General features: G+C 33.1%; 6 protein-coding genes across 7 annotated transcripts; 2 read left to right on the top strand and 4 right to left on the bottom strand.

The window, feature by feature from the left end:
- Positions 1–616: 616 nt before the first annotated feature.
- AT5G45700 (Haloacid dehalogenase-like hydrolase (HAD) superfamily protein) lies at positions 617–1,796 on the bottom strand. The gene has a single exon (NM_123937.3). The coding sequence runs from the start codon at positions 1,655–1,657 to the stop codon at positions 839–841; it is 819 nt and encodes a 272-aa protein (NP_199382.1). The 5' UTR covers positions 1,658–1,796; the 3' UTR covers positions 617–838.
- A 922-nt stretch (positions 1,797–2,718) lies between these two features.
- On the top strand, positions 2,719–4,036 carry AT5G45690 (histone acetyltransferase (DUF1264)). The gene is made up of 4 exons (NM_123936.4): positions 2,719–3,064; positions 3,193–3,275; positions 3,383–3,497; positions 3,640–4,036. The coding sequence occupies exons 1-4, from the start codon at positions 2,776–2,778 to the stop codon at positions 3,894–3,896; spliced, it is 744 nt and encodes a 247-aa protein (NP_199381.1). The 5' UTR covers positions 2,719–2,775; the 3' UTR covers positions 3,897–4,036.
- Positions 4,037–6,697: 2,661 nt separating this feature from the next.
- FKBP13 (FK506-binding protein 13) lies at positions 6,698–8,201 on the bottom strand. The gene is made up of 5 exons (NM_123935.5): positions 7,803–8,201; positions 7,617–7,709; positions 7,473–7,533; positions 7,061–7,129; positions 6,698–6,971 (listed from the first exon to the last, which is right to left on the bottom strand). Exons 1-5 carry the CDS (start codon positions 8,139–8,141, stop codon positions 6,907–6,909), a joined length of 627 nt encoding a protein of 208 aa, NP_199380.1. The 5' UTR covers positions 8,142–8,201; the 3' UTR covers positions 6,698–6,906.
- A 332-nt stretch (positions 8,202–8,533) lies between these two features.
- AT5G45670 (GDSL-like Lipase/Acylhydrolase superfamily protein) lies at positions 8,534–10,768 on the bottom strand. The gene is made up of 5 exons (NM_123934.4): positions 10,198–10,768; positions 9,982–10,106; positions 9,588–9,833; positions 9,180–9,435; positions 8,534–9,094 (listed from the first exon to the last, which is right to left on the bottom strand). Exons 1-5 carry the CDS (start codon positions 10,433–10,435, stop codon positions 8,871–8,873), a joined length of 1,089 nt encoding a protein of 362 aa, NP_199379.1. The 5' UTR covers positions 10,436–10,768; the 3' UTR covers positions 8,534–8,870.
- A 1,226-nt stretch (positions 10,769–11,994) lies between these two features.
- Positions 11,995–14,146, bottom strand: AT5G45660 (adenine phosphoribosyltransferase). Its single transcript, NM_203161.3, has 2 exons — positions 13,423–14,146; positions 11,995–12,479 (listed from the first exon to the last, which is right to left on the bottom strand). Exons 1-2 carry the CDS (start codon positions 13,930–13,932, stop codon positions 12,309–12,311), a joined length of 681 nt encoding a protein of 226 aa, NP_974890.1. The 5' UTR covers positions 13,933–14,146; the 3' UTR covers positions 11,995–12,308.
- A 5,916-nt stretch (positions 14,147–20,062) lies between these two features.
- AT5G45650 (subtilase family protein) lies at positions 20,063–25,908 on the top strand. Of its 2 annotated transcripts, NM_001344636.1 has the most exons (10): positions 20,063–20,076; positions 20,175–20,319; positions 20,491–20,683; positions 20,794–21,009; positions 21,598–21,709; positions 23,351–23,918; positions 24,014–24,108; positions 24,199–24,556; positions 24,649–24,862; positions 24,971–25,811. In NM_001344636.1, exons 2-10 carry the CDS (start codon positions 20,245–20,247, stop codon positions 25,513–25,515), a joined length of 2,376 nt encoding a protein of 791 aa, NP_001318744.1. In that variant the 5' UTR covers positions 20,063–20,076; positions 20,175–20,244; the 3' UTR covers positions 25,516–25,811. The 2 variants fall into 2 exon arrangements, with proteins under 2 accessions (NP_001318744.1, NP_199378.1); NM_123933.3 differs by lacking the exon at positions 20,063–20,076 and having other exon boundaries at positions 20,126–20,319; positions 24,971–25,908.
- The last annotated feature ends 1,224 nt before the right edge of the window (positions 25,909–27,132 follow it).

The following is a 27,132-nucleotide window of genomic DNA, read 5'->3' as shown; positions in this document are numbered from 1 at the left end:
GTAAAATCTCTCCATAATTTAGTAATTATATATTAATGGAATTTCTAGAGAATTTACTGTAGTTTAAAAAAAAAAATCAACTTTCATTAACTTGGATCAATGTAATCTGAGTGCAACTCATTGGATATACAAGAAGGAATATGAAAATGAGATATGAAGTCTGAAACTTCTGTTTGTTGTTTCTTCGCTAAAATGTCTGCAGGTTTGATTTGTTGCTCCTAGTGTCCAATTGTCAATTGCTCAAATATTCTCTCCCATGCTCTTCTTTCATAGGTCCAGTTAACCAAATCAAATCTTGAGCTGCCTCCATTCAAGCTATTGACTAGATTTTTGCAGTCTCCTTCAAAAGTCAATTTCATGTAACCTCTTATCCATAACTTTTGTATTGCAATGATAAAGCTTTGACATTCCGCTTCTAAAGTGATCCAAAAAAATATTTAAAATATATTGATTGATCTTTTTTTGTTTTCTTTGTAATTATTCAAAACTACTGTTTCATAATATGGCTTATTAGTAAACAAAAACAACTTAAAAGTTTTGATATGTAAACACACCATTGAACAAAAAGCCCAATAAAGGCCCATAATTTAACTCTACCCACACAAAAAGTTCTCGATCTTGTCAAACTCAGTCCACTGTTCAAATTCAAAATCTTCATTAAAAACCCATTGATTCAATCACAAAGAAAAACACTAATCAAACAAATTAACAAATTGCTTATCACGAGGATGTTTTACACAAAGACAGATCGAACAAACAAAGCTATTGTTCATCATTGTCTACTTAATCAAATCCTCTTAATACAAGTAAAATCAACTAAACCGAAATTAACCAAAAATCATTCATCTCTTCCAACAAACTCCTTCAAAGCAACTCTCATATCTTCAAACTTGACACAATCACCATACAAAAACTCACCAAGTTTCTTCAACTCAACATCTTCCAAATCATCAGAAAACGGTTTAATCGGAAACGCATTCTCCGGTTGAAGCGCGTACGAGTTCGGATTATCATCAACAATCACCACGCGCCTCAAATCTCTCATCACAAACCCTAAATCCTTCACTAACCTCCCATCAATTTCGCTACACGCGTCTCTGTAAAAGCTACGCGATATCACGCGCCGCTCTGGATCCAATTTATCGAGCACTAACGACGCGTACTCTCTCAATCCCGCCGTGAAAACAACGATCTGGTACTTTTCTCCGATCTTCTTCAAAAACTCGTCGACTCCTGGCCGTTTGATCACGAAAAACGTTAAGATCTGACCGTCGATTTTGGGATTCACGACGAAATCATACGGTACTTCTGGTTTCTCCATTGATGAATGAACAAGAGTTTCGTCTAGATCTAACACGATCGTCTTCTTCGTCTCGTCGAATGATTTACCAGATCTTTCGTGAAACAATGAATACGGAGAATTCTGAAAATCTTCGCGAGGTTTGAGGATTTTGAATCCTTTTGTTGCGTGACGAGAAAACAAACAGAGAAAAGTTCGATGACATCTGTAGATCGATTTGTTGATGGTGGCGATTACGGTGGTTGTGGCCGGAGACGGTGAGCATCCGATCTGAGATTTCCGGTGACGGCGGAGGTAGTTACGTTGGTGACGGCTGATGGATTTTGTCGTTTTCTTGAGTATGAGTTTCGTCGCCATTGAAGAAGAAAGAGAGAGATTAGAGTTTGCGAGATTTTTGGGAGAGAGAGGAGAGTGATGATGTTGTATTTAAATTAGGATCGGTGTAACGGTCATGTGTTTATTTTAGGTTCGGAATCCGAAGCAAAGCTTGATTCGGAAGCAGTTTTTTTTTTTTTTTAAAGTTTGGACCTACACGGAGTTTACGTTGTATTATTACCGTTGGGAATTCTATATTAATCTCGAGATTCATTTCCTAAATTAAGAAACAAAATTCTATATATAACACAGAATAGACAAATATTATATATATATATATATTTATCTTATTATATAAATTGTGAATCATAAAAGGTGTTCAAAGAACAGACAAAATGATCTAATATATGATATGAGTTCTTAATAGTTTCTAATTTTTAATTACATAAATTCTATTTGTAGTTGTAAATTTAATGTGACAAAATATTGTCAAAGTGTTCATAATTCATATTCAAAACTATTGTATTGGAGTGAAACGACTTGAAACAAAACAAAACAAAGTCCTACATAACATCTATAAAACTTTATCTAAAAAACAATAAATAAAGTTCACAAAAATTTAATTTATATCAAAGCGAACCGCTTTAATTATGTTGCTTGGATGTCATAACTTAACACATTTTGATGTGGAGAAGGAAAAAAAAATAGATTTTGATAGTTCAATTAATATTTTAATAATGAAATAAAACTTGACTTGACATGAAAAAAATCGAAACTTAGATAAATCATAAAACCCGGCCCGTATATAGATTTTTTTTGAAAAAGACTATAACGATCTTTTTTTTTTCTATGAAGATTATACAGAGTCCAACCAAATTCAAGAATCTCAATTATAAGTGCCAAGTGGCCAAAGGTAATCACCATCATTAACATATCCACGTGTCATCCACAAAGCTCAATCTCAATATTTCTCGCCACATAACCACAAACAACGCAATGACGTGTCCTTCTCAAATCATCCACGTCACATTTTGCTCATGCAGCAATGACACCAAACACAATCACATCCCATATTTATAATAACACACAAAAGAAAGAAAAGATACATAAAATTTGTATAATAGTACGTGGTTGATCGTTTTTGTGTGTTGAAAATCAAAATGGCGTCGAGCGATGAGCGTCCAGGAGCGTATCCGGCACGTGACGGATCAGAGAACTTACCTCCGGGAGATCCAAAGACGATGAAGACGGTGGTGATGGATAAAGGAGCGGCGATGATGCAATCGTTGAAACCGATCAAACAGATGAGTCTCCATTTGTGTTCTTTCGCTTGTTATGGTCACGATCCTAGCCGTCAGATTGAAGTCAACTTCTATGTTCATCGACTCAACCAAGACTTTCTTCAATGTGCTGTTTACGATTGCGACTCCTCTAAACCCCATCTCATCGGTCTGTATCTATATGTGTATTTTCTCAAACATTTTTTGACAAACAAAGTAATTTTGAACTCGAAGTATGCATGCGTATAATTTTTGAAGAGATGTATTTTTATCATGTTTCGTGTTTAAACCTGCCAGGGATCGAGTATATTGTGTCGGAGAGGTTATTTGAGAGTCTTGATCCGGAGGAGCAAAAGCTTTGGCACTCTCATGACTATGAGGTTACTTTTTATTTTTATAACCTTTAATTAAGCACTTTATCCTCATTTCAAATGGTTTATTATGTAGATTTATGGTTTGACTAGAATTGTTGTTGTTGTTGTTGTAGATCCAAACAGGCCTTCTAGTAACTCCAAGGGTCCCTGAGCTTGTAGCTAAGACAGAGCTTGAAAATATTGCCAAAACTTATGGGAAGTTTTGGTGCACTTGGCAGACCGATCGCGGTAATTAATACTTCTTTATATATTTTTATTAATCCATATTTTGCATACATATAGAAAAATCTAGTAGGAATTGATTTTTCTTGCTTTTTTAGTAGACGGTAATTTCAGAAAAAAAATTTAAGTTATGTTTTGGTAATTTCAGGGGATAAATTGCCACTTGGTGCACCATCACTTATGATGTCACCACAAGACGTGAATATGGGAAAGATCAAGCCAGGGCTATTGAAGAAACGTGACGATGAGTATGGAATCTCGACGGAATCTTTGAAGACGTCTCGAGTTGGAATTATGGGACCGGAGAAGAAAAATTCGATGGCTGATTATTGGGTTCATCACGGAAAAGGATTAGCGGTTGACATAATCGAAACTGAGATGCAGAAATTGGCTCCGTTCCCGTAATGAAGTTGGTGTGTAACTAATAATAAAATGTTGTATATGTCGTCCTATGTTGTCTTATAAGACCATTAGTAAACATAATTATCCTATATATATATACTGTTGTCTGTGTTGAAATATAACCACCTTCAACGTAAACAAATCATGGTTCCGTATATAATATTGTATTTTCTAGTTAATGCTTTCTTTCATTTTATTTTTATTTTTTGTCGACTCTTTCATTTTTTCTTTGGTCAAAGTTTTTTTTAATCAAATTATACATAAAACATTAACAACAGCCGGCGTGGATTAAGGTCCCGGAATGAAAGTTCGGTGAGCTTGAAACAATTGGAAATTTTACTCCAAATGGAGAGATCTTTTTCTGACACAAACGAAAGAATAAAAACTCTAAAAATAAAATGTTTAGAATTTCATATAATTATAAATTTGCCGAAGTTTAAAAAGAACCTGGACCATGGACTATTGGAGGGGATTAAGAGACCTAGGCCCAAACCCTCTTAGACATTAAACGAAGATAAAGTGACAACATAAATCAAGAACATTACAGATATAAGAACATAAAAAATAGAGAGATACAAAATCATCTTCACATCTCTTCTAGCACCTTCATATATAACCAAGTCGGTCCTCCAATGGTAAATGTTGTTTGGGTTCATTCATGTACATTAAATTTCATTATCTCATTTTTTAAAAATTTTAAAAGTTTTTTCAGAATTCTTGATAATTAGTCATTTTTATCATCTAAGATATTAATCTTGACAATTAGTCATTTTTACTCGTTACTCAAATACGAATTTAAACATGTATATATATATTTTGCTAAGAAAAACATGTAATTAATTTATACTTAATTTTTGAATCACTTGTTCATATTCTTGGAGTTTCAAACTTGTAGTCCTTAGTTCTTCCTAGCACTAGATATATTTCTTTATCAATTCTTGATAACCTCATTTGTTTCTCGGCAGCTAAGTTATGGTTATCCATTTCACCTGGTAAGATTAGGTGGTGGTAAACTGACGAGTATAAAGCATCTATGTTTGAGTCCAATTTGGAATAATTGGAATAATGATTGCGAGAAAATCTAAACTTTCATGATCAAAGTTGAGAGTGACATGTATTGTATCGGACTTTGGAGTTACGAGATAAAAGCTAATGTGGTATGATAAGACTTGTATTTAAACAGAAAGAAAAAACACAAAAAAACATGTAATGAATGAGATTATATATATATGCATCATGAGATTTCATTAAAGGAGTTAGAATTCTGGCCATCCACATGAATCATCTGAAATATCCTATTGTAAAATCTTTCTACACTTAAAAGAAAGAAAATGAATTACTTATTAAACAATGATCAAAAGAATATACACGAGATATGAAAAGATACTCCTATATATAAAAATTATAAATGACTAGTGTTTTTACCATCATTTTTGAATATTATTATAACTAAACTAAGTTATTTACTATCTTTTCATTTACTCTGATTATATCTCATATCAAACTTTCCCTTCCCAAAAAATAGTGGTTTGTGCACGAGGTGTTCATTATGGAGGTGATTTTTGTTGAGGTGTTGATTAAAGTGTTCAAAGAACTTTTGTTGAAGCCACATCGGATTTCATTTTCTTGCTTCAATTGCATTTGTAGGCATGATGACTTTTTGTTGGAATACGGTTTTGAAATTAGATTTACGTTTTCGTTTGTTTTTATTTTTCTTCATATGATGTAATTAATTAGATATGATTTCGTGTTAGAATATATATATATCTTTGCATTTTATGTTGTTATTGCATTTTTTGGTTTAGAATTTGTTAGAATTCGTTTTTCATAAGAAAAATCTCATAATTATTTTTTAAGGTGGCAGCACCAATTTAAAACGGTACGTCTTCCAAAGATCTTTATCTTCTATGGTTGTTACATATATTAACCCAAATTTGATAGGAAGGAAGATTAGTCTAGGTATCATGAAAAAAATAATCTTATTACGTCAACGATTCATTCAAAACAATCAAAGTTATTCGAATGAATTTTGTTTTTGCTTGCTACGTTATAGAAATTGCATCTATAATTAGTTCTCTTTGGATTATTTTCCCAAAAAAAATTGGCTTACAAAAATTAGAACAGATGAAAGGAGAAAAACTCCAAATATTATTATAAAAACAAAATCGCCATAAATTCATATAACTACAAGCTCGCTGAACCTTAACAAGAAGAAATAAAAACCTAAAATCATAGGAAAACCTTTAAGTTAATTATTCTTTTCTGATCTTTAGGATTCGAAAAAAGCAAAAACAACATAGATCACAGTTGGATCATGTTGAGGGTTCGAGTGGAAGATACTATTACTAAGCCATCCATCGGAGAGAACAATCATTTACCTTGTGAATAGTGATCGGTAAGATTAAAAGCCATCATAAAAACTTTGGCAAAAAAGAGAGAATAAATCTGTTACAAATTATAAATAATGTAACCCGACCGACATCGGAGTTTTGGAAGCCACCCCCACAAATTTACCGGTACACTAATCTGAAACATGTAATATTCTTCAATATTTTTGCCCCCAAGAAAGTTTATGTCTAGATCTTTGATCTCCCAATGGTCTCTATTTTATGCAACTTGCTCTGTTTAACGCTCCTTTTCTTGTGTTTCTACCGCATCTACTTGCTTCTTACGTTAGCTTATCAACGTTCTACTTCTAGTGTCTGAGAAATCGGGAACTACACTATACGACGTTTGGATAGATATGTCAGAGATCTTTTGACGAATTTTTTTTGTCTGAAAATCATTTCTCTGGATTTGAGTTTGGGTTTCCGGTTTTACTTGGTTTATTGAATTTTCATATTTTAGTAATAGATAAAAGGTAGAAAACCAAACAAAAGATAGAAAAAGCTGAGATATTCACTTGATTACATAGTAGAAAAAATAATAGACATATTTTTTTCTTCTATAAGGATGATTCAAACAAGAGTATGATATGGCTCAGAAAAGGCAAAGCAAAAGCAAAAAAGCTCTCTCAAGCTTTACCTATGTACTCAATGTCAAAGAGAAGAACCGAAGCTGGAGGAATAAGGCATGAGCCTGCGCGAAAACAAGTTTAGGCTTAGTTAATTAATTAGCTTATTATCAACAATATAACATAAGATTTTGTGATCAAAATATATTTTTACCTCCTTTGCAACCTGCGCCTCGATCACCATACGCGAGTTCTGGAGGAATCCTCAATGTTCGTTTCCCACCTGAAGAAAGAAACCAAATCAAAACTGCAGATTAGACCAACAGAGTTATATGATGTAAACATGACAATATTTCTGTTGAAATCAAATTATTTTAAACACTATGTAGACTTAAACTATATACCTCTAACATAAATATCTAAATATTATGGTAGAAAGTTATAGAGATTAGGATACAAACTGATGAACACTATCTAGTTACATACAAAAGATTCTTTCAGTGTTTCTAAGGTCTTATGGTCTAAGCATAGTGATGACCACTATCTAGTTTAGTTACATGCAACTAAAGTTTCATGTTTCCTCTGTATATGCTATGTTAAATTTTTTAAAAATTGAGCATATATACCAGTAAGCATAGGAGGAATTCCATCAGAGCCAAGGATTCCTTGATCCCAACCTTTTATCACCTGTATAGTATGTTTTCTCACATAATGTTAAAAGTTTAAACAAATGGGAGGCTTTGGCAAAAGTAATGTTTATCCTTGATTACCTCACCAACACCAATTCGGAAAGTAAGAGGTTTCCCTCGATTATAGCTACTATCAAAGACTTTCCCATTCTCCAACTTCCCTACATAATGTGCCTGCAATAAACATTCAAGAATCATCAAACATTCATAAAGAAATTGCAAAAAGTCATTGTAATTTGAGATATTATTGATATACTTAAAAATCACCTTGATTAGTTGCCCTTTAACAGCTTCAGGACCATAACCAACAACTTTATCACAAAAAGCAAGACCAGAAGGAGACACAGAGAATTCACAAGAAGTTGTTTCGGCTAATGCAGAAACATTATCAAGCAAGCCAATAGAGAAACCAAAACCAATAATTGCTTCTCTTCTACCACATGAGGATAATTGGGCAAAACTTAACTCAGGATCAGAAGAAACTTTTTGCTTGTTTCTCAAGTTAATAGCCTCTGCTTTGTTTAAGCTATTATTCACAAGAAATCTGCATTTTCTTTTCTCACTTGGAGGAGAACAAGTTCCAACTGAAAACCCCAAGGAGCTCATTATCTTCTCTATCCAGATAAAGAATAATCTCAAAGAAGATAATAAAAAAGCTTTGTGTTGGACAATCAGCAATCCTTGCTGGCAAACAAAGCAACCACACAAAATTGGGCTTCATCTTTTATCATATTTTCAAGATTAAAGCCTTACAGGCCCAATATGAATAGCTTTGATGATTAGTAATGTGTTGTAGAATTTTTAGCTTTTATCATCTAAAGTCTAAACCCTCTTAGATGATTCAAAAAGAGAGTAGTAATTCATGAACTTTTCTCTAAAGCCTAAATAATGCCTCAACTTTCAAGGCATTTTCAATTAGATCGATTTTTAACATTACCATATGCTACTATCATTTAAAAATCATGGTACACTATTTTCTTCTACCTTTTCATTTTTAAGTATTTAGTCAGTTAAATTAAAATTGCAATAAATTTAAAAACCAACCAACCAACCATGAACCACCCAACGACATTTCTGAATATGTTTGGTTTGAACTTCCTTCTTTGGTTCCACTTTCTTTTGTTTTGGAGCAAAGACGAACTAACACATTTGTAATGAAAGAATCAAATTTATAAAACTGTTAAGAGAAAAAGAGATAAACAGTAACTCCAAATCATTACATAAACAGTTATGACATCACACAACACAAACCAAATCACTTCTTCTTGAGTCCAAAACTCAGCTGCCATTGAAGAACTATCAAAATACTTAGACAACCAAAAGATCTTTCTCTCTTTAGAGAGATGCTAGCTGCTGAATATCATAAGGATGAGCATCAGAAGCAGCTTCTCGCTTAAAAGATCGTCTTCCAATAACAATATTCGCAGCTTCACCGGGATGAAACGCATCCCAAAACACATACTCATTCCTATTTAGACATGGTGCTTGACCTGGAAGACAAGTTATCTGTCCATTGTTCCTCCCAACTCCACAACATCCTGCATTTGTCACTCTAAACCCTGCAAAATTTTCAACGAAACTTTGAGCAAATCATCATAAGAAAAAACGTTTACTTCAATCACAATTTGATGATTGATCTATTACCGTAGCGAGCAGGGTTTGTAATAATGTCTTGGAAGATGCCATAAGCGTTGATGTAAGTGAATTTTGCATCTGGTGTGTTCTGGTTAAAAGCGTCGACTATAGATATGAGTTTGCTGTTAAAGATTCTGTTCGCTGAGTTGATTCTTTCGTCACACGTTCTTCCGTCTCTGCTGTTTTGAGCTAGCTCGTTCGGGCTGCAACCGATTGCCCCGACTCCTATCAACGCAAACTTCCTCGCTCCATTGGTATACAGTACCTGCTCCATCACAAAAAAAAACAGACATTAAAACCTTAATCTCTCACTCAGAGGATCAAGTAACATAAAGAACCAGAGTAGAAACTATAAAACAGAGAGGCAAAACCAGAGGAAAACTAAGAAACAGAGGATATAGAAGTGTGTATACGAACCCTGAGTTGTTCGGTGTAACGGGCAACGAGATCGTCGGCATAGGATTCGGGGGAGAACTGGTTACCGGTAGAGTAAAAAGTAGGCATGAAGTAGTTGTTAAGATAATCGTTACTGCCTAATCCGATAGAGTAAATGCATTTGCTGAGGTAATTCGAGGCTTCGTTTTGATCACCAAGTATGTTCACTACTTGTGACACAGTGTTCACGTGATTTGCTACTTGCCCTGCAAATGCTATTCGACCTCCCTGAGGAACAATAACAAGAACAAGTCAAGTTTTAAGAAGCTCTAGAACAAGATAAGCCAAATTCAAATATATCAAACCAGACCAAAACCAAAACATAAACCGAATAGTAATAGTTTTTTTGTCAAAGAGAAATAGTAGTAGTAGTTACCAATTGTCTGCCGGTTTCGTCTCGGATTCCGGCAGCAGCGGAAGCATAGTTAACTCCTCGGAGAATGTCTTGTCCTCTTGCAGAAGCGTAAGGTGTAATGTAGTCCTCGAAACCCAAAAGCTGAGCTAATGTTTTGAAAGAAACAGAGCAAAAAAATAGTCTAAGTGGGAATAAAAACAGAGGAAACAGAGAAAAAATGCAGTTAGTAAGAATTACCGATAACATCGACAGTGGTTAAGCCGTTGCTAAACCGACCGGTTGGACCGGCAGCAAAGTCAATACCGTAAGGAAAGTAATTAGCTCTAGCTAATGACTGAAGCTGATTATTGTTGCCATTATCAACCAAAGAGTCACCAAATATGAAGTAACATGGTGCAATGGGATCACTCTTAGCAATGTTAATCATGGTCACAGCAACCATAATCATCATGATCATCAAACTCATTCTCGCCATCTTTTTCTAGGAGCAAGATAGTGAGTGAATGGGAGAAGAAAGAGAGAGATGTTTTGTGAATGTGAAGAAACGAAAAATGTGTTTATATAATATAGTTTTGAAGAATATGGAGAGAATGAGAAACTGTTATTTTATAAAGTTTTTTAACGGTTGAAGAAGCATTAAATGTTCACGCGGCAATGATGTTTGGATGTTAAATGTAAAAGTAAATGTGATGTGTGTTTATATATGTGAAATAATTGAGTATTTTTGGTGGAACTATGAATTGATCCATCAGAGACATATAACTAAAGATGGTGGAGAGTTATTACTTCTGTCAATGTTGTTTATTTTCTTTACTCTGAATCCCCCCAACTTGTATGCATTGTGACGGTTCGATTTTAATGTTTTGCTTTGGAAATCGAGCTGTTGACTTTGGTTCCTCAAAGTACCAATGCTCGAGAAAGTTAGTAAAAAACAACTTGTCTCGAGAAGGAAAGTGAAGATTAACTAATTACTGCATTTGTAGATTTGAAAAATGACATAATGACGATTATTAATACTATGTGATTATATAACTTTAATAACCTTAAAACTATCTTCATTTCTTCAAAACTTCTACGAAGTTGTTAATTATATTAAAAAACAGTTTCCATAGGTTTTAGGTTCAAATATCTATATACTATTCATCATATGAAAATCATCACGGTAATTTAAACCACAAGACAGTAACATGCTTAAGCTAAATTTACTCACCTTAAGTTGTTTGGTTATTTTAGTACAATGCATGTGGAAAAAGTAAAATGACTAGTCCTTGAAATGAAATTGGCATAGTGTAAGAAACATAAAAACATGACATAAAGGGTCCACATTTGCATTACATGTTCCTCTCATTCTAGGATATACTCAAATCTAACGGCCAAGCTCAATCTCACTTGGTCGAATCAACGGTGAATAATGATGTTGAGGATTTGCCATGTGTTAGGAAGGGAGTGAAATTAAATGAAAGACAGAGAGTGAGCTCCATGTCATGATGATGATGATGATCTTATGAACCAAATGTTGAGTAGTTGAAAGTATTAAGTTTCATTTGCTCTGTTTTGCATATGATCCTTAAAAGCAAAATCTACTTTGGGACCCAAAAATTTACTCAAATCAAGATTCAAACTTTCTTATTCAAGCAGTCACCACATGGATTAATAAGACGAGGGAAAGTGTGGAAAACAGAAATCCCAATAAATTTGGTTACTATAATATAAACAAAATTGATGACATTCATCAATAAATTTGGATTATGACAGAAAAATTAGTTAAAAAAGCAAACATGTTCAAACAAAGAAATATTCTGAATACTAAAAAACTAATTTTCAGATCTATTCCACCATTCACCAACCACATGGTTGTTGTATTTATGAACTCTACTATACAATAGAGGCAAAATTCCAGCAATGAGAGCTATGAAACAGAAGAATTTTGAGTTGTTTTGTCGATAAAATATTAACTATGAATGGGGAAAGTTTACCAATCACAGCAAGTGTTGGATACCTACAATGGCTCTAGATGTCGGTAGACTTGTGTGTTTTCAAAGATATTCACAAGATCATTAGGACTTTTTTCGATTACAAAATGTGTGCTTAGATTGATGAAATTACAAAAGAACCTCGAGTTTCTAGTCTACGAATGTCTTAGACTTATAAACGAACAAACAAATCGTTTTCTAGTCTATACATCCCTTGAACTTATCTAGCGAAAGTTGTAATGAACAAAATGGTTATGGAGGATTTCCTAGAGGAGTTGGCTAATGCATACAATAGTACAACGTGCCAAAAGGGTCACATCCGATGTGGAACAAAACGGAAAGAAGGAACGTAGGTGAAAGCGCTCTGCTTTGTAGCTAAAGTTCATCAGAGGAACGGCTTTGAGAAGAAAAAAACTGTACAGCCATGTCCTTTGCTATTTGAAGCAAACTCTTAACGTCGTTTCCGCCTACTTCGAGACAGTCTTGTAGTAACTCTCCATCGACTACTTCAGCTTGCACCATCTCCCAAAACTCCCTCAATGCACCCTAACAATTATAACACGAAAACACACAACAATGTCCGTAAGTTTTCAGCCTAGAGAATAACAGTAAAACTCTATTGAATGCTCGAGACAAAGAGTAACTTCAATAGCAAACAGGTCCATTAGGATCAAAGCAAAGCAAGGAACAACTTAATAATAAAAATGCAACTCTCAAGCGTACCTACTCAACACATAGATATATAACTCCAATAACAGAACAAGTAGAGAACAATCATTAGAAACAACTAAGAAGCAACAATACTCCAACAGTTCCGATGACAAATATGCAGTAATCACTAATCAGGTCTAACCTTTTACTGTAAATTCTTGACTACCAGTGCTTTAGTTTCGTAACTCAATGAATAACGTATGACGTATCATTATTTTCTCTACTTCAAGCGCAGATATTGCATTTTGTTTAGTGTACTATCCATTACGAAAAACAAAGAGAGCTTGGGACCTAACAGAAGAGACAACTCTCAAGCTCACCTACTCAACACATATATAGAGAACTCCAGTTACAGAAAAAGTAACAGAGTATCACTAGAAACTGCACCTTCCAATTGGCAGTAATCGAGAAAATACAATTTTTCACTATAATTCTTGACACCCATGCTTTCATCAAACTTTAACTAAAGTATCATTCTTTTCTCTACTTAAGCAGACTTCTGCTTGAGACCTAACATAAGAGACAACTCTCAAGCTCAGCTACTCAACACATAAATAGAGCATTTCAGTTACAAATTACCACTAGAAACTTCACATTCAATATTTGCAGTAATCAAAATCCAATTTTCTAACTACAATTCTTGACAACAACCCATGCCTTCATTTCGTATACTAATGAGCAAAGTATCACTCTTTACTTCTACTCCAAGCAGATTCTGTGATCCATAGAGTAAATGAATCTAAAAATCAATCCTTTTAAGAGTTATGATAATCCATACCGATTTAGCAAAGATTCTAAGAAGACGACGAAGCAATTTGTTCGAAACACGAAGAGCTTTGCCATAACTCCGAGCAACAGAGCTAGCTTTATCAGCATTAGATTCAGCTCTATTAAACTCAGTCACTAAACCCATAAGCTCATTGAGATCACCAATCGCACCATACATCTCACCGTAGTCAATCCCTCCCTTTCTCCAAGCGTAATTCCACATATAATCCCAACCAACAGACCAAGCTCTGCTTATAAACCCTAACCCTAATCCACGATCGATTTCATCAGCCATTGCTCGTACACGAGACGAACCCAATGCGTCTCCACGTGAAGCGCGTAGGTTTGCGACGCGGAGGAGGAGTGATCGTGAGATTGAGATTAGGGTTTTGTATTGTGTGAAGGAAAATGGGAAAGTGAAGGCGTTTACGAATTTGGGTGATGGAGATGAGATTGTGAGAATGAGGAATAGAACGGTGAAGAGCTTAATCGTCGCCGGAGAAGTTTTAATCCCGGCCATTGATTCCGGTAACGACTGTTTGACTTTTAGTCAATATCTTTGTCGAGAGAGAAAAGGTAAATTAAGGAAAGCGATGGCGGTGTTATCGTGCTGCTGACGTGGATATCTTCCCGGTTATCAAATTTCCCGGTTTAAAGTTTAATTACGATCCGGCTCACTTTTATTTAATTATGTCAGTTAGTACTAGTTTTCTGTTTCTTCTTGTTCAGTGCAAATTATAATTGTGTATATAGAAATAATGTTCAAAATGTATGTATAAAATAAAATATTATCCTATTGTATAGTCAACATTATATTCTTTTTGTGAGGTAATTCTATAATATCAATAAATTGGACCAATCTAAAGAAAGATTTGCAACTTTTGGGAAGTCATAAGTTCATAAACTAAATTGGGCCATCCCTATATGGCTATATCTTCCACTATTAACAACTTGGCCCAACCCAAACATTATCGTTTACTCTTATCCAATCCAATTTAAGCCTCGTTTTCACATTGTTACTAAACTTTACACAAGTGTTGAATATTTTTTTGATCAAACTAAGAAAATATTGTTGTAGAAAATGTATACAAATGACCTGAATTTGGAGTCTTTTGGTTTGTGTTAATATCGTCGATAATCGTTATGTTATCCCTAAATGTAAATTTACATATAATATGTTGTTGATACCGCTATATTCTTACGACTAGTTTCGTAATATGATATTCCTGCAAAAACAATATTTAGCTCACGATTTTTATGTTGTATTAATTGTTTCAGTCGTTTTTCTTATCGATTGTTGGTCCACTGTATAAGAGTTTCTCCTTTGTTTAATGGAGAGAACACTTTTAAATAAATAAAAATATGGTCAGGGATGTAGTTTTAGTTAAGTGGTTAACTCCATTTTGATTACACCTTTCCTATCAGAGTTCAATTCCATTAAGCCGTATTATCCCGTATTATAGAGATTGGTTATAGATCGGATATTATCGATTCAAAGATGTCAAAAAAAAAAATATGGGTGCAAGTAATTTATTAAATATCACTAATATGTCGATTAAATATAGGTGATCAAATTTTACATTTTTGGCTTACAATAATAAGAAGTTGATGTATTCAAAATGAATACATATCATAGGAAATTTGATACTTACCAAAAAAAAAAAAATGATATATTATTTTGAAAAATAATAATGAGAAATATTTTTTTTCAAAGAGAATACTATTAGTTGCAAAACTCAATCAGCCATACAAAGTGGATGTTCTTATCATAAGAGGCATCCAAAAATATCTTGTTAACATCTTCAAAAAACGTAACATGCCCAAGTCTTAAAGGAAAACGAATTCTATTATTTACTTAGAAAAATATTAGTTTCTGAAATAGAGGAAACTTCAAAGTATGCTTTTAAGATATAAAGGTTTCTCTTACTAATTATATTGACAAACGCATACCACATATCTTTTCTTATTTTCTAAGATATAAGAAAAATATTATCACGTTCCGATTTTCTTCATCCGTCTATGTTATGCTCAGACTGGCACCACTTTTATGGATTCAACATTCCTATAATAGCTGAGTCGCTATTCTGAAATGTTAAAAACTTGATGACCAGTTTTTTAAATACTACCAAATGTTATCGTATTTTTCATTTTAAATACTACAATAAAATAATATTGTAATGAAACAGACTTTCTATTTAAATTTCTTTATACAATTACTTTGTAAAAATTTAAATTATTCTGTAACGTGAATTATTAAAAATATTTTTCAAATTAGATCATACTACACATACATACAATATGTATGAATTAAGTTCCAACTCCAAGTAAAACAAGGAATGACATGCTCGAGCATGGGTCTTAGGCTTTGGTTTTGGGACCTTGGCATATAGGCTTTGGCAAGTCCTTGTACAATACAAACATATATACAAGCACAAAATATGTCAATTATATTGGTCAAACTAAGATTGCAAACAAGTTTATAGAATGTCCCCACCACTCAGTTTTGTTAATTGTTATTAGTATCGTGTTAAAACATCAAATTCAGATTAAAGGACATAATTTCATTTCAGTAACAAAACTGTAAGGATTACCAAAGGTGTTGTGAGATAGTGGTTAGCGCAAGAAGTTAGTTTCAAGCTTTTTTTTTTGTTAGGGATGATATATTTCATGTTCTACTATATTATCAATAGCTTCTTTCGAGGGATAGTTTTTGCAGTCTTATAATATTATCAATCGTCTCGTCCCGAATCTTGAGATTAATTAGTCGGGTTTAGGTTCACAATACTTAAATATATATTTATATTTTCTTTGATTCACAAAAAAATATCATTCTATATTTTTCACAAAAACTATTAAGAAAACTATTAAAAAGTTAGATTATACCCCTTAATTAATAATATACTAAACAAAATTATCTCTCTTATTAATACACTAAAGAAATAGGATTAAAAATGGATTTTTATTCAAAATTGTGCATTGAAAATACAGCGACAATCTTTATAAAACAGAAGGAGTATACTGTATATATATTTTATTTTTAACACACTATTAAAATATTATCAAATTAATGAAATGAGAAGAAATATTTTAGTGTCTTCAAATCATCTATACAAGAGTCTTCAAACTCGCAGCCGGGATATCTCACCAACAACAATAAAATAACGTCATTGCAGTGAAATGAATTAAGAAAAAAAAACATTGCCGTCTCTTAGTTTGATAACTTATTGCAGTGGAATCATTCATATATCATACATGTGAAATATGAAGATCTATCCATAGATATTGTAATGGTTTGCACAAAAGAAAAAGGGGAGAAAATGGCCAAAATCTTAGATTCGGTAAGAGCCAGATAATTGTTTATTTTTTCTCCTCAGTCTATCGAAGGGATGCTACTTGCTAGCTGAACCCAAAAAAAATGGATAATAAGATATGGTGATTCTTGGATGAAGACAAAAACGAAATAAAGTATTTTAAGATAAGGACAAATGAGTATGGTCGAATGAAATCTCTTATACTCCAAGAATAAACGTGCAAACAAATATTTTTTATACCCATATATTATCTTTACAAAGTGAAAGTTTTACTTTCAAAATATCTCTTATGAGTATTCAACTATAGTAGCGCGTAAACCTCAACAACATTGTAGAATATATAGTCTAGTGATTTTTATTAAAATGATTAATGTGTTGTTCTCCAGTAAAATCCACACAAGCATGTTGACATAAACAAAAATACTTCAATGGTACTTTAACATAAAAAGGTACATAGAAAATTAGAAATACATGTGTTTTTTTTTTCTGTGCAAACTGTAAATACGAATACACATATGGTCTAAAGTTACAGTAAAAAAATCAGAGCTATTCTCTGCTTGAAAATTAGCTGTCGTCTAACTCTAATTCTTGTTCTATCTTATATGATCACCTCCCAAAATGGAAGAAGATAATATATAAATCAGTTTCAGATTATCTAAATATAAAAAAAAACTCTGAATTCTGTTATGAGAGACTGAGAGTTGTCATAGCAAACAAAAAACGGGCAGGAGAGATTATATTTTCCCAAGAAAACAGAAGGCATATGATGAAACAGAATCTCCCAATCAAATGCTTAGCTACTTTTTCGTAGCCAACTATGTACGTCGATGCCTCTCAATTATTTTTCCCCACTTTTTATTCAATTTATTCGACCGAGTAGGACTTACAATACTCTTATATTCAGTTGTTATAACATAACGCTTATACATTAGATTATCTACGGCAGGACATTGTATATTTAAAATTTCCAACTTGACAAAACAGTTATCAAAATATTCTAATATTTAAAAAATCGAAAACACTAATAAAATAATATAACTTTTTGACAAAAAAATAATATTATTTTGGTTTTCGAATCATTTTAAAAATATAGTGTTTACCGTATCAATGTTGTATATACAACTATACAATTGCCAGCGTATAAAAACTTGTATAGCGAAAATGCAGTACGATTTATCACAGTACAACATAAATACGGTTATGCATACTGTACTGTATTTTAGAACATTAATTATTAATTAACCCAAAATAGGTTTTTCTAGACGATGGTCCTGTTCGTTTGCCTGTCGCTGGCGACTGAAACCAGCGACAGCGACTAAAAGTTGTTCGTTTGCTTGTCGCTGGTTCAGCGACCAAAAGTAGCGACAGTCGCCAACGACCAGCGACCGCAATTTTTGGTCGCTGAAATTTTTAGCGATCAGTTACTGGTTTCAGCGATTAGTCGACTGTTTTTGGTCGCTGGATCAGCGACATGCAAACGAACAACTTAGCGATCAAAAAATATAAATTAAAGAATAATTAAAAATAATTAAATTAAACAGAATTAAATTAAATTAAACTTAAATAAATGTCTTTCTGCACTCTGAACGGTTGTGTCTTTTAATCGCAACTTTCCGTAAAAAATATTGACGATTGTTTTTTCTCGCTTGTGTCTTTTATTGCAACCTTCCTATATTGTAATTTTCTAGTCAAAATATTTACGGTTATTTTTTCCGGTTAGTTATATATATACTATTGAATAACTACGAAATTTATAATATGCATCATTTGGAGTTAGATTTGTTTTAAAGAAATTATTATATAAACAAATTTATAATATTTTTCTCTGCGATATCACGACGGGTTTGAGTTCTAGTTTAATTAAAATAATTTTTATTAAATTAAGTTAAAATAAATTAAATTCAAATAACATAAACTAATTATAGTCAAATTAAATTTGATAAAACTAAAATAAATAAATATATTAATTTATTTTTCTCATGGTGTAGGATATATATGATTTACATTTTGATTTTAAAATATAAATTAGCACCAAAATAATTATTTTTAAAAAAATATATAGCGACTGTTTATAGCGACAGTCAAACGAACAACACAGCGACAATTATTAGCGATTGTCGCTGTAATTGGTCGCTGAGTCCAGCGACAGATAAACGAACAATGTATGTAGTCGCTGGTTGCTGTCGCTGGTCGCTGGATCCAGCGACAGAGAAACGAACAGGGCCGATGTAAATAACTTAAAATAAGAAAATTTTCTTGAAATATTGGTAATGCCTCAAGGCCCGCGACTATCACCGATCTTGTTCGCTCCCACATCTATCTTTAGTAGTTTGGTTCATGAACTCTTTCTCAATAAATGATCAGTGCTATTCAAAAAAAATAGAGACTATCTTTTCGTATCACCATAATATCTATATAAAAGAAAATAAACATACTGAAAATGTAAAAAACCAATAGAGAATGTGACACGTTTATGAACTTTTAGAGAATTTTATTCTTTTTATTCTTTCGTATCACCATAATATTACTCCAATTTTGTTTGTGGGAGACTCGAATCCGAATTTTGGGGGTCACTAGAGCAGGGGTGCTACCATCATTTTTAATGATTCCTATGCATTAAAATTTGTTTGAACATTTAACTCAGGATCAATTGAACCCCTTCTTCGAACCCCTTCTTCTTTAAGAATTAGTGGGTCTGCCACTCCAATCAACTCATTCGAGGAAGACAACATTCTCTTGGAAAGCAAGACTATTATCTCCAACGGTATTAAACGAAAAAACGCTCTACATTTATATAGATTTTATATCGTATATAACTCTTTAACTGTTATTGTTTGTAGGTTTTATATGTCTTCTTAATAAATCGGTCCTTTGATGGCCGGATCATTATTTTAGAAAATTTTAACGATTTATCGATAATTTTGCAAATTACCGTAATATTTTTTTTTGTGTTTTATACTCATTCACATATTACTAAAAGATAACTTCTAAGTAAGTTCATTCTTCAATTTCTCCAATTCAACCATGATTAACTGTGGATATATAGTAACTGTGGGTATATTTTGATAGATATCGTTTTGTTTTTCTTGGTCAACCTGATATAGTTAAATCAAATTATTATAGGCCTCTCCACGTACATATCATTTTAATTATTTCAGAAATGGGAGTATCACAATTATGTTATTTTCTAAATGTAATCCGCGACTGTAAGTACATAAAACAAAATATAACCTTAATCAGTATGTAATTTACCGAAACAAGTTTTTCAAAATATGATATGTTATAAATAAAAATAGATTTCTTACCATTTGTAACGGTTCTAGTGGTCAACATGAAGCTGTAGTTTGCAAGACGTATCCAGTCATTAGATCAACACGATTAATTAGTTAGGATAGTTTTTTAATTTCTATATATACGTTTTGATTTGTTGCTCTTTAACTATTATAAATAGCCCATCAAACCCCTACAACGGATTAGGGCTATAACATTCCACCAAACACAAAAGATACAAGTTTAAGACCATGAAGAAGCTTACTTCTCTCTTCCCTCTCCTCTTTCTCATTCCCCTCTTAGCCTCATGTGCTGAAGAAAAACAGGTTCCTATTTCTGTTTAGAGTCAAAATAATCATTCTACACTTTAATGTTCACTGATTCTTAATTCCAATTGTGCATATATTTGTTACCATATGGGGCTGCTCCATTCTGATGTCCTTAATTCTTAATCAATTCCTGACATTTTCATAAAATCTTTTTTTTTGTGTTGGTAGGTGTATATTGTCTATTTTGGAGAACATAAAGGTGATAAAGCCTTTCATGAAATTGAAGAACATCATCATTCTTATCTTCAATCGGTTAAAGAATCCGAAGAAGACGCTAGAGCATCGCTCTTGTATAGCTACAAACATAGCATCAATGGCTTCGCGGCTGAGCTAACCCCTGACCAAGCCTCTAAACTAGAAAGTAAGTAAAGAAAACAAATTTGGAATGAAACCCTTTTGATATTTTGTTATGAATGAAAAGGTATTAAGTATTAACTAAAACCAAATTTGTCTTTTTTTTTATGAAAACAGAATTAGCAGAGGTTGTTTCAGTATTCAAGAGCCATCCAAGAAAATATGAAGCACATACGACACGGTCATGGGAATTTGTAGGATTGGAGGAGGAAGAAACCGACAGTGATGTTCCACGTCGAAAAAATGATGCCGATGATCGGTTTCGTGTGGGAAGAAATTTTTTGAAGAAGGCAAAGCATGGTGATGGAATCATCGTCGGTGTTCTCGACAGTGGTAAGTTAAGCTGTCTCTACTAATTATTGTTTTCTGTTTGTTAAAAAATAGAAAATAGGTTTTTTTTTTGAGTTTCTGACTTTCTGTTGGAATATTCTAAACTAAATAACCATAACCTTTTTATTAAATTATGTAAATAAATATATTTTTTTTGGCTAATGCGTTTTTTTCCGTTAATGAAATTAGGATAAGATGAATGGAAAAAATAAAACTGTGTAACTCATGTAAACTTTTGTGTTATCCTTTCATTTGAATTTTCCTCTGTCTTCTGTTTCCTTCACGCACACACATAATAGCGCCGAGATAATAGCCATAAGATTAGTTTAATGTTAAAATAATATATTGTTGGATTCTGAGAATAATGAGTGTTTCTTTTTGATGAAAACGTACACCAAACTTAAATGGACCTAACTCCAACGTTGATAGTTGAATTATTACGTGACTAGAGAAAAAGAGTTGCGTTATGGTCAAGAATTCAAGGTTGAAGGAACTTTTTGTAGTACTAATTTATCTTTTGGAATCGTTAGGTTCATCTCATTATTATATTAATCCGTCATTATTGAGATAATGATTTGTTTAAAATAATAGGTGTGTGGCCAGAATCAAAGAGTTTCAATGACAAAGGAATGGGACCAGTTCCAAAATCATGGAAAGGAATCTGCCAAACCGGAGTTGCCTTTAACTCTTCTCACTGTAACCGGTAAGACATGTTTCCCTTTTTTCTAAGAAAATGCAAATTTTAATAGAAATTCTATGATTTGAATTGGTCAGATATTTAAAACCAAAAATGCCAAACATATAAAACCAAAAATACAAATTTTAGCCAAAACACATACACACACACAAACCATATATATGTATGAATTAAAGGTCCGAAATAGATTAAAAGTAAACTATACGTCCATATCAGCTTTGGTTCTTTAGCAAAGATCCAAAGAACCTCATGCTTGCTGCGAGAATCTTCTTTTTCTATACGATGATGTGATATATTGTTCTATATTGATCATTAAAACTCTTTATGTAAACAAAATTTAAATAATTGTGTAGAATTAAAGTGTAACTTTTGACTAAAATTTTTGTTTAATTTTATTTTTTACTGATAATCAATGAAATGACAGAATTCTGAAATTATTTAACGACTTTTAAGTTTTCTGTTATAATAGAAACCATAGGCTTTAAATAGCCAATACAATTGATATGATAATAATTTCATTCCACTCACTCATCGACAGTATCATTTGTATAATTCAATCTTGTTTTTTTTTGTATAATTCAATCTTATTATACAGGCATAATAATTTTTTTTATCATTGTAAGTACATTCAGGATATATAATGCATCATTCAATATAATCAAAATATACTATTTTTTAATTACACAACGTCTATAATCCCACAATACTGCATATTTCATTTATTATATATAAAAAAAAAATTATTTTGCCTTTTATTAAGTAAAGTTATTTCTGAACCAATCAAAACAACATAGATTTTTTTTTTCTTTTTCAAGATTTAGCAATATTCCCATAGAACTATAGAAGGCATAGTTTTTGAGTCACAGTCTCAATGTTTTGTTCGGTTGCGATAATTGATCACCAACTTTTAAGCTTGCGTATCATCATCAATCACGAGCCACCATTATTCTTTTATTATATTACTAATATAAAACTATAAATATATCGAATTATCCTGCAGCCACTGTAACTGTTCACTTATGTAAGCCTGCCATCAAAACCATACAAAGAAATTGTTTTTTTTAAAAAGACTTTATATTGGCTATTTTTATGCATGAAACCGAAACTTTGATAATTGATTGTATATGCAAGCTTTGGTGTTATATGTAAGGGACAAAAACTTATTTGCTTCTTTCTAGATAATATTGTACACCCGTGACTTCTCACTTGTTTCTTTTACCATCAATTTTCATGTTTGTTATATCAATGTGTGCCCGAGTTTACGTGTCTATATCTTTTTGTTGAAGGCATCTCAAATGTTTGAAGACATAAATAAAGAATTCAATGATATAAACGTATAAAACACTAATTATCACATTAATAAATAATTGCTCATATATTCGTTATTTTTGTTTCATGCTAAATACATTATAAGGACACAAAAAGTTCGTAATATCTACTGAATTTAATATTGCGATTTGATTAAAGTTGGATACTTATCTAATTTCGGTGTGTCATGATGTTTTTCTCAATAAATTATAAGAAATTAAAGTAGTTTGGATTTGACACAAAATAATTATTGTTGTAGTTAACCATTGTATGAATGATTGATTATTCCATGAACCGGTTATAAGTTATAACTTAATGGATGTTTTCTCTAAATTACAGGAAAATTATTGGAGCGAGGTATTACGTGAAAGGGTACGAAAGATATTACGGAGCGTTCAACGCTACAGCAAACAAAGACTTCTTGTCTCCAAGAGATCCCGACGGACATGGGTCCCACACAGCTTCTACTGCCGTTGGCCGTCGAGTTCTCGGTGCATCCGCACTTGGCGGTTTCGCCAAGGGCTCGGCATCGGGCGGTGCACCGTTAGCTCGTCTAGCTATTTACAAAGCTTGTTGGGCCAAGCCCAATGCGGAAAAAGTTGAAGGAAATATCTGTCTAGAAGAGGACATGCTTGCCGCGATCGATGACGCCATCGCTGATGGCGTTCACGTCATCAGCATTTCCATCGGAACGACCGAGCCTTTTCCATTTACACAAGATGGAATCGCGATGGGGGCGTTGCATGCGGTTAAGAGGAATATTGTGGTTGCTGCTAGCGCTGGGAATTCAGGGCCAAAGCCGGGAACTTTGTCGAATCTGGCACCGTGGATTATAACTGTCGGAGCTAGTACTCTTGATCGGGCTTTCGTTGGCGGTCTTGTTCTTGGCAATGGCTATACAATCAAGGTAACTAGTCCAACACTTATGAGAAAAAAATCAGTTACGTGTTACATTTTTGTGTACAATATATAGTTTTTCACTTTTTCTTTTGTGTTATGTAGACGGATTCGATAACGGCATTTAAAATGGACAAATTTGCCCCTCTTGTTTACGCTTCTAACGTGGTTGTTCCCGGCATTGCATTGAACGAGACATCGTAAGAATTGCTTACTTAACTAAACTTGATAATTAACTTATTTAATTTTATATTTGACTTACCAATTTTTTTTGGTTTTTTTTTTTGAAGGCAATGTTTACCAAATTCACTAAAACCGGAGCTTGTGAGTGGTAAAGTGGTCTTGTGTTTAAGAGGAGCCGGTTCAAGAATCGGTAAAGGCATGGAGGTAAAACGAGCTGGAGGAGCCGGTATGATTCTCGGAAATATCGCAGCTAACGGCAATGAAGTTCCTTCAGACTCTCATTTTGTTCCGACTGCCGGGGTTACCCCAACCGTGGTCGATAAAATTCTGGAGTACATCAAAACCGATAAAAACCCGAAGGCTTTTATCAAACCGGGGAAAACGGTTTACAAATACCAAGCAGCTCCTTCCATGACCGGGTTTTCTAGCCGCGGCCCAAACGTTGTAGACCCCAACATTCTAAAGGTAATTTTTTCTTTTTTCTGTTAACTTCAAAACCAAACCAAAATGACTCATAACCGAAATTAACCGGTTTTATTCGTTTGCGGTTTTAACAGCCGGATATAACCGCCCCAGGACTGTACATACTGGCTGCATGGAGCGGAGCAGATTCACCGAGCAAAATGTCAGTAGATCAAAGAGTTGCAGGTTATAACATCTACTCAGGAACTTCAATGTCTTGTCCTCATGTCGCTGGTGCAATTGCTCTTCTCAAAGCCATTCATCCCAAATGGAGTAGCGCTGCTATAAGATCAGCTCTTATGACCACTGGTAAACAAAACAAACTATGGTTTTTTTTTGTTGGTTCGGTTTAGCTAAACCAAAATCTTTTAAATAAAGTCTTTTTGATATTTGTTTAATTTTATTTTTTTTGGTTAGCTTGGATGACTAACGACAAGAAGAAACCGATCCAAGACACTACTGGTTTACCAGCAAACCCATTTGCACTTGGGTCAGGACATTTCAGACCAACAAAAGCTGCAGATCCCGGTTTAGTCTATGATGCATCATACCGAGCTTACCTTCTCTATGGCTGCTCGGTTAACATCACCAATATTGACCCGACATTCAAATGTCCTAGTAAAATTCCGCCCGGTTATAATCACAATTACCCGTCAATCGCGGTCCCGAATCTCAAGAAGACGGTGACCGTTAAAAGAACAGTTACAAATGTTGGAACTGGTAACTCAACAAGCACATACTTATTCAGCGTTAAACCGCCATCGGGTATTTCGGTTAAGGCTATACCGAATATATTGTCCTTTAACCGGATTGGTCAGAAGCAGCGGTTTAAAATCGTTATTAAACCACTGAAGAACCAGGTGATGAATGCGACTGAAAAGGGTCAATACCAATTTGGATGGTTTAGTTGGACAGATAAAGTCCATGTTGTGAGGAGTCCAATTGCTGTTTCCTTAGCTTGATTGTTGTTTGCTTATTTGGGATGGTTTTATTAGTCGGTTTGGATGTTATAGAGGTCAAAGTGAAAGAAATAGAAAATATTTTTCTGATCACTCTATAGACTCTCCTTATGTCATCGTTGTTACTTGTGAAGATGGTAGAAGGAAAAAAAAAAAGATGGTAGAAGAACTTGTGGACTCATGGTCATGGGCTTGGTTTGAGTCAAACAAGAAGCCATACCACTATGATTACTTGTAATTTAACAATCAAAATTAATATATAAAAATGCCAAGAAATAGTGATGCTAATCACGATGGGTATCAACAAAAGTTTCATACAGAAGAAGTGATGCAAATTTCCTCATAATTTAGATTCATATCAAATATTTTTCAACAATTTGGATACAATTAGCAGAAATTTTTGCGTGCGTTTTCAATGTATGCATTTTGAGAACATATTACACGATTATCACTCTTAACTATTTACTATTTACTATTCACAAAAGAAACATAAAGACGAACGATAGCGTTGTTATGTTTTTGTTTCAATCTGTTATACTAGGTGTAACTAGACTCGTCGACAAAGAAGAATTTTAAGATGGGCTTTAGGCCTTGCCAAACAACAAAGGGACTAATCGTAAATCCTCTCCTTGTTCGCTTAAAAAAATCAGGAAAAATATCATTAAAATTTATTGAAAATGTTGATTTACATCTTCAATTCTTAACGAAACAAAATGAATATCAAATTTATGTTGTCTTTCTAAATAAATACCAAAATTTTGTTGATTTGGCCATATTAAACATGATGTTAAATAGTTAATAGACCTTGTTAACATAGTTAAACTTTCAATTAGCAGATCCGTTAATTGAAAACAATATCATTCTACTAATAATAAAATGCTATCGTTTTATCGTAACTGCTAATAAAATTCCAAGTTTCAAATTATATGAAGATTTAGGGTAATTGAGTTTGCTCGATCTAAGATTGAATTTAGGAATTTCTTTCAGTCGTTAACACAAAACGATGTCGATTTTATGTTATAGGAAATATTGTTGTTTTCAATTAACATGCATGTTAACAGAAAATAAACTCTCTTAACGAGATATGTTTAACCCTTTAAAATCACGTTCTCTATGACCATGTCAACAAAATTTTAGTATTTATTTGAAAAGTCAATAAAAATTTAATATTTGTTTTGCTTCTTTGAAATTGAGAATTTAAATTAATGTTTCTATAAATTGGGAATTTTAATGACATGTTTCCCTTGAAAAAAAACCAGGTATGAGACAGTGAGACTGGACCGGAACCACAAAACCAACATGTTAGTGGTATGTATTCCTACGTTAGTTTTTTTAACTAGCTAGCATTGAACCGGACTCAAACCAAAAATCAAAACCGAACCAAACCAGAAGTACATCAAGTCGCTCTGGAAATCAAGTAATCACCAATTTACTTTTGAGTGCAATTAAAATTATGAATTTGAAGATTTTTCATGCAAGTATATTAACGATAAAATTATATATCCCATTAAACCCATATCTAGATTCTCGTAACAAACTAAAATTTTCTTTTATTTATTAAATATACCTAAATGCGAAATGTATAGAATATTCCTACACGCATATATAACTCATGTATAC

This window comes from Arabidopsis thaliana, chromosome 5, assembly GCF_000001735.4.
Source record: "Arabidopsis thaliana chromosome 5, partial sequence".
NCBI lineage: Eukaryota > Viridiplantae > Streptophyta > Magnoliopsida > Brassicales > Brassicaceae > Arabidopsis > Arabidopsis thaliana.
Note: the sequence above shows the minus strand (reverse complement) of the source record. Positions and strands in the feature narration are given on the sequence as shown.

Coding starts and splice junctions, on each gene's coding strand:
- AT5G45690 (NM_123936.4), top strand. CDS start 2,776: ATGGCGTCGAGCGATGAGCGTCCAGGAGCGTATCCGGCACGTGACGGA. Junction 3,065..3,192: donor CTCTAAACCCCATCTCATCG/GTCTGTATCTAT, acceptor TAAACCTGCCAG/GGATCGAGTATATTGTGTCG. Junction 3,498..3,639: donor CACTTGGCAGACCGATCGCG/GTAATTAATACT, acceptor TGGTAATTTCAG/GGGATAAATTGCCACTTGGT.
- AT5G45670 (NM_123934.4), bottom strand. CDS start 10,435: ATGGCGAGAATGAGTTTGATGATCATGATGATTATGGTTGCTGTGACC. Junction 9,436..9,587: donor GTTACACCGAACAACTCAGG/GTTCGTATACAC, acceptor GTGATGGAGCAG/GTACTGTATACCAATGGAGC. Junction 9,095..9,179: donor TACAAACCCTGCTCGCTACG/GTAATAGATCAA, acceptor AAAATTTTGCAG/GGTTTAGAGTGACAAATGCA.
- AT5G45700 (NM_123937.3), bottom strand. CDS start 1,657: ATGGCGACGAAACTCATACTCAAGAAAACGACAAAATCCATCAGCCGT.
- FKBP13 (NM_123935.5), bottom strand. CDS start 8,141: ATGAGCTCCTTGGGGTTTTCAGTTGGAACTTGTTCTCCTCCAAGTGAG. Junction 7,534..7,616: donor TCCGAATTGGTGTTGGTGAG/GTAATCAAGGAT, acceptor CATACTATACAG/GTGATAAAAGGTTGGGATCA. Junction 7,130..7,472: donor AATTCCTCCTATGCTTACTG/GTATATATGCTC, acceptor TTCTTTCTTCAG/GTGGGAAACGAACATTGAGG.
- AT5G45660 (NM_203161.3), bottom strand. CDS start 13,932: ATGGCCGGGATTAAAACTTCTCCGGCGACGATTAAGCTCTTCACCGTT. Junction 12,480..13,422: donor TTAGAATCTTTGCTAAATCG/GTATGGATTATC, acceptor TATAATTGTTAG/GGTGCATTGAGGGAGTTTTG.
- AT5G45650 (NM_123933.3), top strand. CDS start 20,245: ATGAAGAAGCTTACTTCTCTCTTCCCTCTCCTCTTTCTCATTCCCCTC. Junction 21,710..23,350: donor AACTCTTCTCACTGTAACCG/GTAAGACATGTT, acceptor TCTAAATTACAG/GAAAATTATTGGAGCGAGGT. Junction 23,919..24,013: donor GCAATGGCTATACAATCAAG/GTAACTAGTCCA, acceptor TGTGTTATGTAG/ACGGATTCGATAACGGCATT.